We start from the raw sequence: 11,738 nt of genomic DNA, 5'->3' as shown, positions 1-11,738 counted from the left end.
GGTGACAAATATGTATCATTTCAACAAAAGTCGATGGACATTCGAGAAAAAGACGTTCAGATTGATGTGATGAATAATGAAGAAATTATGAAGAGTGTCAGTGACGATTCTTCATAATGGCGATGATACATTTTCGAAACAGACGATTTCATTGCAAAGTGTGGATCCTCCAATCGATATGATATAAGGCGATGAGATTATTTACGAAACCTCGGCATTGAATGGCTTTGACGATTATATAAGCTATTTTCAAATGACTTGTCAATTTGAAAGAACTCGAGAGGAGAAAAAGGAACTCCTCAAAATAACGGATTTCCGTAAACCAATTGTTATAGCTTAAACTTATCGTGTTACTCTGGGAAAAAAAGTTATATCAAACTGAGATTATTTTCAGCCGAATTCCTCTTAGAAGGAATTAAGATCATGAATAAATATATAAAAGGTCCTCAACCGTACTATTGATAAGAAAATTCACTGTGGAATTATTTTGTAGCTTGTTCTAGCTCAATACGATTCTTGTTACTATTTTTCTGAAACATTGTTTTACTTTTTGAACTTATATTTGTAAACATCAGAATCGAGTCATTTTTCAGAAGTTTCATCATCAAAATGTCGTAATAACCGATTCCCATCTGAGACATTTGATACTTTCCCATTTGTTTTGATTTTGTTAAGAACGAAACGAGTTGTAGGATGTCAACTCAATCCGATCTTGGCATTCAGAAGCACCTTTCTATGGCCACTTTTCCCACACCGATCGTAAGCATCTTAAGCTATCCGATCCTGAAACGGTGATGTTGATGCTGAGACGCTTAGGTAGCAATTCGTCACGAGTTTCCCTTTTTGAACGATTCGCCCTGTGAAAACCTACCTTGTGCTTGGTGACGAACTGCGATGTTGTTTGGATGTGACGAAAAACCAGATGCCAGATGAGACTGGCAAAATGGTTCTAATTTTTCTAATAATAAAACATTCTCGATTTCTATCGCACTGTTTTTGCTTGGCAGCGCGTAGGTCTATGTGGTGAGTATAGGACCGTGAACGAGAGTTTCGAGTAAATTTGGGTAAATATCAGCTCACCCTTTCGGTTGCGACTTAGCAATTTAACCTGTTGTGAACATAGGTTCAGGATCACGAGAAATATATTTGTGGAAAGATCTCTGAATTAAAGTTTTAGATTTTAGAATTTTAGAAATTTAGAACAAAAATTGTCAATGCAATATTTTTAAAGTGAACTCTCGAACTTGAACTTTGCAACCTTGGCTTAGAAAATAAGAACGTTATATTCAGGACTATAACCATTTATCACGGAAAGCATCCGATTGCAAAACTTTGTTTGTGTAAATTTTCTCTGAGAGTATATTTTTATAATTTAATATTTCTATTTTTCTGCAGTAAATGTGAAAAAAAAGTTTTCCTACTAGTGAAGTGTAACAACAAAAACGTTCGCAAAAAGGAGTCGCAAAAAAGTGAGAGTGTTTTGAATGTGTTCAAGTGAATCGGTTTAAAAAAATAAAAGTGTTCGCGGGAAAGTGTTTTCCCAACCAAAAAAAAAGTAATACGGAAGCTGCTTTAAACTTTCTGGTGCTGCTGTTTCTGCTGTTTGGGCCTTACACTCATTGACAACATGTGTCAAGATCGTCTCATCAAGCTGTTGATCTTCGGCTTCGTCGCCGGTCTGCTGCTGCAAGAATGTAAGTGATGTGCTCATTTTTTTAATATTCAGAAAAAAATTCCCATCAAATTGTTTATTTCAATCTCAAAACAGTTTTGTTATTTTTAACTCATTGTTTATTGTTAGATGATACAGTTTTCTAGTTAATTTGTAAAATATTGCAATGCTCTTCTTCGAGAATCCGACTTGATTTCCTGCCAAATTTTAGAATCAGTTTTCGAACCAAGGACTCTCAACCAAGGCACAGTCTGTCTGTCTGTCTGCCTGAATTCATATTTTCGACAGTGAGTAAAGTCAAAGACCCACCCAATGAATCATCGCCAAATGTAAGAAAAATCGTCAGCTAGAAACGGGAGGAAGAAACAAAAAAATGGCCGAGAAAAACCTGCACATGGTGACGTAGCGAAAACGAAGCATCACATGTTTTCCATAACCATCCCAAATGATGTGACGGATTCCACACTCGGCTCGGTTTTTAATTTTATTATGTCATAATGTAGACCGAAATGATGTGTGCCGGTTAAGGAAGGAGATGGCGCTGTTGAATCATGCATCCGATCCGTCCATTTTCATCCAGAACCCTTGGAAGGTTTGTCAAGTGTCAACGAAATAAATATGATGATGGATGCGTTCAATGTCAAATGTTTTTACGGTAGAATGATGAGCTTCAGCGTCGTAATGTGAGGAAAATTGATTCTTCGAATTCATGTTCATTTTGAAAATATAAAAAACTCATGAATCTGATGAACTAGGAAATTTTCAAAGTTTTATTATTGAGTACATACAAAAAAATTTCAAATTAGCTTAGGAAACATCACTTAAATTTTGCAAACTAAAAAAGCATTCGTTCCGGAGGGCAATAACAATTTTAATACTTGGAGTACCGGTGTTAAACTGTAGAAAAAATTTCACATGACCTTTGCGATTGTGTCACACAACTGTTTCACTTCAATACACTTCGCTCTTGTACCACAGCAATTTTAGTTACAAAATGTTCAAGATAAGATTCCGTATTCTTTCGATGATCCTTATCCCGATTCTGATTCCAATCCTGATCCCAAGCCTTCTCCTGACTCCATCATACACAGCAAAAATTATATCCTGTAAAATTACGCAAATGTCCTGTAACAAAAAGGAGCAGGACATTTACCGTAATTTTACAGGTCGAAAAACAAGTTATGTGACATTTAATTTTCAGTGTACAACTTTTTTACAGGACATTTGCTGAAATCTTAATGAATCTCCGTTAACTTTTAAGGAAAACAATAGTGTGTATTCTGATGCTTATTATGATGTAGGATTCTCTTCCTAATCCAGGATTTCGGACCTGATTTCAAATCGAAATGTTTCGAGCCTGAATTTGCATGCTGATCCCGGATTTTGAAAATTGGGCCTGATCTTGAATCATGGGTCCTAAACTTGGTCTTGGATCTTAAACCCTGATACGACACTCTGATCGAGGGTACTGATTTCGGATTATGGTCTTGAGCTCTGATCTCATATTCTAATTTCAGATTCTGATCTTGATCCAAGATTTCGGACCCTGAACTTGGACCCTTGCTTATTCTCCTCGGCTTATGCTCTTATCAGAATCCTGATCCTCGACTTTGCTTTCGGCTTCCGATCTTGAATCCTGAGCCCTAAATCTGATTGCAGATACATATCCCGGATTTTGATCCCGGATCCTGATACTGATCCTGAATCCTTGATCTTAAATCCTGAATCCTTATTCCGCCATTTGAATCCTGATCCCGTATTGAAATCATGGATCCTGATCCTAGATCATGGGCGGCCAAAGCATGGCCCGCGAAGCTGTTTTTGAAATTATCATGTTCTTAGAATTAAATGGTTTTTCTGGGTTTATATCATTTGAAATAAAAAATGGGACCTAAGTCTTCATTAACTACATTCGAAATAAGAGTCGGAGAAATATCCTTGATTTGATACAATATAATTCTACAAAATGTTACCGTCACTGAAGAAAATATCAATGAAAATTCCAATAAAAAAATTTAAACTCTCAAATCATACAATATTTGACACATTCATAAGGAAACAGCATTATAGGGCTTTTGCACAGTGCATGAGTATGAGTGGGCAAACAAATGTGACAGCCCCATCATGGGGCCCATGTGAAATGAATACAAATCGACGAAAGAAAGATATTTTTCGAAGAATTTATGAAAACTATTTAAAAGTTTCTTGTGTACGACACATTTTTCAAAAGCTAGAACATTGTTTTTATTTGTTTGTGATTTTTTTCCGATTTCGAGTGAGGTTTTTTGAAAAAAAAATAAGATTTTGGACAGGGTACGAGCGTTTCTAGTGGAATTAGGACAAATATTGCTGAAGTTTCTTAATCAATTTCATGACGAAAACTCTTAACTTGATCATTCTGGCTCAAAATGTTATAATATAGACCCGAATACGTGATCAAAAGATCTAGAGGAACCGTGTAATGTGCTTCACAATGATGGCTGGCTTGATTTTTTATTTTATTTTGCATGGTTCCGAATTGATATCCATCAAAATATTCACAAAATTGTTTCCACTTGCTAGCAGATGAATCGATGTATACTTTATGAATGTTTTGAGAGAAATTGAACCTTCATTTAAGGGAAAATCCTCATTTAAGTTGAATTTTGCTCTTTTCGCATACAAAAATCTGATGTGTGCCCAACAGACCTCTTGTTTGTGTGTAGCAAAAGCCCTATTGCTGCCTGCTGATAAACAGATGGTGGCGTCCTGAATATAAATCATTTGTCAGATTTTATCTACCACTTCTAGATTTAGTGAAATAACGTGTGAAAAAAGTGAAATTTTAAGTAAAATAATTAATAAACCTACATGAAATCTGAAACCTGATTTTGAATTTATTAATTATCCTTTATTCAATCACGGATTCAGATCTTGATTAGTTATTTGTTTCAGTGATAAGCTCAAAAAGTAAAATCTTACAATTTTAGAACTTAAAATAGATAAGATTAAAACTATTTCTGACATCATTCAAGAAAGTTTTTGGTTATTAGATATTGATGATTTGAACTCATTTAACAATGTTGTTGCAGACTCTGACACGATTCGATTTATGCTTAAAAAATGGTTAAAATCTTTTGTTTTAAATTCCATCAAATTTGACATATTGTTGTAGGATTTGGAAAAATTGACAAAAAAACTACTATAACTTTTTTCTCAGATGACAAAATTTTACGCGGTCTTCTGAAAAGCTGTTCATTGAATCAAAAAGTTTGTAGTCAAAATTTTTGCAATGTTCCATAGTGTCGTACTCGAAGCTTTGATTTTCGGATAATTTCCAGAACGCAAACACAACACCACTGTTCTTCGCAAAATTCGTTAACAGAATCACGCGTAACACGACCTTCTTTTCTTTCGTGCGCACTCTTTGTTTCCGCTCTCTTTCTTTCAAATGTTTTCTCTATCGAATCCCAACGCTCTTTTGTTAAGTTCTTTAAGTTCTTTTGATTGGTACACGTCGAATTATGTTTAATGTTTTTGGCATAGAATATATCCATCACTATTTTTTGTGATTTATATTTTTTTTATTTTGGTTTTATTTATCTCAATATCTTTCTATATCCAGCACATATAGTTTGCCAAAAATGTGCACAAATTTATCTTATGAATTTTTACCTATTTTCAAGAGTTATCCAGAGTACAAGAGCTGATAAAAAAAACTATTTCTGTAATCTGTACTTTCCATCACATATTAGGCAATATTTTCCGTTTGTTTTGGTTATTTCATGCCATTGGTTCTTGAAGAGGCCTCCACATTTGTTTAAGCGTTGTGAGCTTTCGAGCGGACTCTACCTTAAATTGTGGGGAGTTTTTAGGACCTCCGGAAAACAGATAATATCAAACTTTAAAAATTCTCCGAACCACATTCAAATCATAATCATAACTATTTGAAAAGTCTTTCTACTATTGAAAAAAAAGTCTTTTTAATACATTGAATATCCATCAACATATTACAACATTTGCTTATTATTCAAAAACTTGAAACTCTGGTACAAAGTTTTTAAACTGGTTTTTTTGCTTAACTTTCATTATAACTTTGATTATGAAAACTAAACTTCAAATTTAAATAGCTTAGTATTGGTAACGTATTCTTAAAAATCTAATAAAATTCACAGAGGGGTAACATTTGTCAAGATTTCGATCAGAACTGTTTTGGTTTTGGTAAATCTCTCAGATGTACGCCTTATTTGAATATATTTATGTATTTTTTCAAAGGAAATAATTTTTTTCATTAATATAAAAGATGCAATGATTATATTAATATCCAAATTCATTTTCATTCTGTTTATGGATGACTTTACCGATACACATATCAAATCAAAATAGGATGTTATGGAAAATTTTACTGAAATTTTATATTTTTTTCTGTTTGCAAAAAAGGTCCATTTTGAGATTCAAATCAAATCAAATTGACATCACTGCTGAGTGCCAAGCGAAGTATTGCGTGAAAAGTAGTCATTCAATATCTCGCTACGTCACAGCAGTGATGTCACTTGAATTTATTGTTTTTCAATGCCAAGAACAATACCTCTATTAAACATTTAATAACTTTTTTTTTCTAATTAGATTCGAAGTTGTGTAGCCAAAAATGTCCTTTAAAGAATTTATAAATTGGCACAAAAACAGCAGGCTCGTTTCCACAGGAAGAAGTAAAAATGATGTTGATTTTTCAGTACAAAATATTCAATTTTCCCATACAAACATAAAAGTCAAAATTTACTCATTTAAACTTAACTCAAAAATTCTGCAAAAAATCATGGATAGGTTTCGAGCCGAAACGAAGCTTTCAAGACCCCAGGGTTAGAGAAATTCAAAAATGTCCCTAAATCGACTCAGTCTACTGAATAGTATTGCTTTCGTTTTAGATGGATTTATTGGTAGTTAATTAACTTTAGACCATTCGTAAACACTTTCAAGATCATGGTTGATCTTTCTACCAAGTTCTGAAACACAAAATTGCTTTCAGATCCTTTAATATATTTGAACATCATCCGCGCAAACAAATGCACTGAGCAATACTCAAGCACCGAGGGTAAGTCGTTTATAAATAGTGAGAACAATATTGGACTCAGTATAGAACCTTGAGGCGCATCAGACTAAATTGCGAAGAACGATGACAAATCACTATCCATTGGTACGGCTTTATGTCTTTCTTGCAAATAAGACCTCAGTAGAACAGCAGCTGATCTGGAGAAGTTAAACTGTCTTATTCACTTGGTTATGAGTCTAGAGTGAGATGCTTTGAAGCCTTAACAGTTTCAGATTCGTTATATCAGAAGAAATTTTTTTTTGGAATAGGAATAACTTACACTTTTTTCCACTTGTCTGGATAATTAGAAGTTGTAATGATTGTGTTCAAGAGGTGTGAAAAAAATTGGTTTACCGGGTTTTTTAAGGACCATTTTTCATCATTTCGACATAGTTCTCCAACACAGTTTTGTTGGAGTTCTCACTGAAGAAAGTGTTTCTTGATTTTGGAAAAACCAACCAGCACAAGTAGGTATATAGCACCGGCGAAGTTTCTGCTCATCTCATTTGCTGAGTGGATTTTATTGAATTGAAAGTAAATTTGTGCTTGAGTTATCCGTTGAACAATTTTTTTTTGGGATCAAAATCCACTGATCTTGATCATGATCCCGGTTTTTATTCCACGATTCTTGATTCTGTTTTTTATCCTGCATCCGGATTTCAGCTTCTGGTTCTGATCTTGGAATGGATAATGACGGCGCGCCGGTCCGGGATCAGGAACCTGATCCTTAATATTGATTCTGAGCCCGGATCATTGGCCTGGATACAGATTCCGGATTCTAATCCTGACCTGACCTGAGATTCTGATCTCAGCATGATTCCGGAAAATTTTGCGTATTATTTTTTTATATTAGGTAATTCATCCATTGAGCCAACCGGACGAATCTAATGTTTGAATCGATTATGTTTTACATTAATTTTGATTAATTTAAAATACAATGTTGCCAAAATCGATCGGGGTCTGAACGTAGCATGCTTTTTTTTTCATCCCACGGTTAACCAGCTTACAAGTGAGGAGTCAAATTACTCGCGGTCTTCGACTAATATTGTTTTCGTTTATTGGCAGTGGCAACCTAGTTACCCACGAGTTTTGCCCTAGGTGTTGTTATTGAGTTCGTTGATTAATTCAGAAGTCCATTAATTTTGCCCGAGATTTGAACCTCAAGCAGGCGGTTGCACCCCGTGAAAGTTGTCAGTGTTGGGGGTAAACATAAGTGTGAGTATAGCAACCATATATTTGCATCGTCCCGGGTAACGAATCTGTTTGTTTATTCAGAAAAAGTTTTGCCCCGTGCTTGTGAAGAAAACGAAAACGGCATAAGTTGAGTTTTGTTTAAAATTCTACGATTTGAACGTCAGGAGATCTAAGCAAGCCTTGGTGGAGTGCGGTCGTATTTTTTCGCTCGTGTCAATTTTCCTTGCGTTTAAAGAAAATTATCCTAAAAATTGAATTCAAATGGATAATGAAGGATTATTTCTGAGTTTTCTTTTCAAACAAAGTGAATTTAACCAGATCAGGAGTTGAGCCTTGGTCGTGGGCGGTCGTTTTTCTCTCGTTCTCCCGTCTAGTCGTCGCGTTCCTGGTCGTTCGTTGGAATCGGGTTGTGCTGTGTTTCCTTGTGTTTTGAAAACACGAAAATTTTATCAATCATTTTAAGTGACCTAGCTTTGGTTCAATGAAAAGGAAATGACCTTTGGAAGAAAATAATTAACAGAAACTGTTGCGGTCGGTGATTGTATTTGGCAATGACGCGAAGTCAAAAAGTGAACAGGGCAGTGGTTCTTTGATGTTTAAATTATCATTAAGTTGGGAATAGAAAAGAGTGTTAGCTTAGCATTGCCCTTGAAGGAATATTTTGATGTGAAATATTTGAAAATTTCACAAATTATGTTTTAAAAATGGCACCTGACATTTTTTTGTGATGCCTTCGTGTATGTGTATGGGTTATGAATTAGGAAAGAAGAGAAATTGTGAAATCGGAGAAAGAAGTATGGTTGCTGTGATGTGTTTCTGGTTTGATTCCGTTTTAATAGAATGGTTCAATTCATCAATCGGACAACTGTATGGACGGCATACGGATTTTCACATTTATGCTGACACTACCAAATTAAAGCTAAGTAGAGTAGAATAATTTTCATTAGTTCACCTTGAAAGATGAATTATGTGTTTTAATGTGGTTTAGATTAGAGTGTTGTTCAAGAATTTTTAAGGCGATCCAATAATTATTTTTTATAGTTTTCTAGAGCTCCGCAGAATGGACACCCTAAACACTTGCCTTTTGTGTGACTATCCATCTGTCTTGCTATGTTTTGAGCCGGTCTACTTTCCGCTTTCTGCTTTATTTTATACCACACTGTTCACCATTATGTGGAACGCAGATCCCGGCAACCATATACAATCCGTGTGGAGCACATCTCTCAGATTTAGGTTTTTTTTTGTCAGATTCAAGCTTTTTTCTCAGATTTAAGCTTTTAATCTCCTATGCTATAAAGTCAAAAAAGCTGAAATCTGGAGAAAAAAAAAATTTAAAACGAGATTCACCAACACTTAGTTAAAAGATGTTGGTCACACGATGCATAGACAAATCCTAATGGAATTCATACCGTCGATGAAAAAATTGAATTTTGACTGTATGCATATATTTCTCATTGACATTTTCATAGGTTTTATTTTTAAACACTACTTTTATCGCACAGCTGAACAACGTGACACTTGATTTTCCATAATTTTGTGACCTTTTATTAATCTGATAATTCTAGTAGATGCCAACCGAATTGTTTAAATATGTATACTGGAAACATTACGCACAACTAATGATATTATGTATTGCGCGCAACACACGTTGTTTTAATCATTGTTCTTAAATCTAATCATAAATAATTGTTTTTAGAATTTTGCTTTTGATATTTTTAGTATGTCATAACGTGTATGTATTCCTTTTGGCGCTGAAATCTTTTAGAATGGAAAAATTCTAAGGATTTCAGTGCTGTATTAATAATTTCTCTGCTCTTTCAAATCTTTTCAAAAGCGGGCAATGGCGCTATAACCATGGTCGATGACCTGAGATGAAGGTACAGGGATCCAGAACTTAACAGTGTATAATGATTAAAGAAATTTCTTTAATTATTGTATTGTTGAATTTTGGACTCCATGTAGAAAAACCTCATTTCCATCCCCTGAAGGAAGAATCGCAAGGCCCAACACCAAGGAGCATAGAAATATCTTAGCATCTATGCTCCCAACGAATAAATATTAAATAAACATGGGAACGTATGGTACTGTTGTCCACGTTTCTTCCTCCCCTGGTTCCAGTCGTCTCTGGGTCCAATACTGCACAGTGGGCCCGGCCTTGATAAGATGAATAGTAAATGTATTTTTACTATTCACCGGGATGCTGACAAGATCTGGCTGTGTACGTATCATAAGCATAAGCATAAGCAAATTCTACGATTTGAACGTCATTTAATACTCTCGGTATTACCGGAACTATTAACTAATTTTATAAATGATTTTTTCCAATCCTTTAATCTCAGAAACTAAAGCTGTTAGAGTGAAACTAATTGCATATTTAGATTCAGCGCTTTCATATTGTTCAGCTTTGAATCTCTTAACACCAAGAAAAAAATTGGCATTTTGTAGACCCATGTAACAATTCTACAACTCTGGCTTATGGCTGAATAAATTTTCATGTTTTTAAAGGAGGTCATTCCAAACTTTAGTCCAAGAGTATTGGTGTACAGTATGACCCATGTATCTAGATAAACATATTAAGAATCAATAACTTGTTGTGTCTATTTTCGTTCTCAACTACTCTCTCCAGGCGAGATCTGAATCGGGATCACACTTCCGCAATATAAGTCTCTGACATTGAGCCTTCGCTTCAGAGATATAAGCCTTAAGAGAAACGACACTTGGGTGAGAGGATTCACAGGCCTTCGCTTCGCTTGTTCATACGCCCATAACAAATAAATCAAATCTGGATTGTGCGAAAGCCAAAGATCCTTCAGCCAAAACTTCATATCTAGAGTTTGTTTTGATTAGGTCGTATGAGCCACATGAAGGGTTTTGAGCAAATCGCTATTGAAGTTTTAAAAAACATTTTTAATTCTGGCATTTTAAATAATATCTACTAAGAGTTGTCTGGAAATTTGATATGCGATGTGGAAATAGATGAGGAACAAGCTAGATTGTTCGATATGGCCAATAGTTTAGTCATACCAGTTAAGATGTTCTTACGACATTTTTCATTACCTACTTGGCGCTAACGTCGTTTTGCAAGCAACAGAAATTTCATCTGAACTTGATTTCTGTTTTCTTAATATTTGTTATTTCCATCGGAATTACTGGTGAACTGAAGTTTAATCACGGAGAAGTTTAATGTATAATAGGAATCAGAGAGGTGTTACCTGGAAATTCCCGTTCGGTGATCACAGAAATCGGTGCTGCGAGGGATGTCCTTTAGGAATGATTCTAGTCGACTAAAAATTATTGACTGCTTGCTGTAACTCCAAGGATCATTCCAGTAGTGTGGAGACTTTATCCAAATAGCGCTTGTTATTTTGGCAGCCTCCGTAGCCTTTGAAAAAATACGAAACTAATATTTTGCCCAGCATAAATTAACGTTATTTCAACTCACCAAGTTATATATTGAAGCCATCTATCCTACATAAAGATAGCTAAAACTTCTGTTAATCACTTTTCGATTGAATTTTTCATGTTCTGTACACTTAACTTAACTTTTCTGCAAAAATGCAAAAGGTCGCTTAAACCACCACACCGAACTGTTGTTTTGCGACTATTTGCATGCACGGCAATCCGGTGGGATGCAAAAAGTCGTTAAAACCAAATTGCACTCGAAAATGAGAAAGTCATTATACGTCTTATTTTCAAATCATGTTCTAAAATTTATTTATTGATTAAATGAAACCAAATTTTTACCGTACCTAGAAAACATGTTTTTCAATCATTTGCAACGATTAACTCAATTTTGTTTTTTTG

The 11,738-nt window shown here is 34.8% G+C and overlaps 1 protein-coding gene across 2 annotated transcripts in view; it reads left to right on the top strand.

Annotated features, from left to right (window-relative positions):
- LOC129744962 (neurotrimin-like) overlaps window positions 1–11,738 on the top strand; it is a 300,416-nt gene that overhangs the window by 9,419 nt on the left and 279,259 nt on the right. For both annotated transcript variants that reach the window (XM_055737783.1, XM_055737784.1), the window contains exon 2: window positions 1,396–1,694. In XM_055737783.1, coding sequence (XP_055593758.1) covers window positions 1,628–1,694 — 67 coding nt within the window. In that variant the 5' untranslated portion in view covers window positions 1,396–1,627. The remainder of the gene's footprint in view (window positions 1–1,395; window positions 1,695–11,738) is intronic.

Source organism: Uranotaenia lowii, chromosome 2 (assembly GCF_029784155.1).
Source record: "Uranotaenia lowii strain MFRU-FL chromosome 2, ASM2978415v1, whole genome shotgun sequence".
In the NCBI taxonomy this organism is placed as follows: domain Eukaryota; kingdom Metazoa; phylum Arthropoda; class Insecta; order Diptera; family Culicidae; genus Uranotaenia; species Uranotaenia lowii.
The sequence above is the reverse complement of the archived record's forward strand: the minus strand, read 5'-3'. Positions and strand labels throughout refer to the sequence as shown.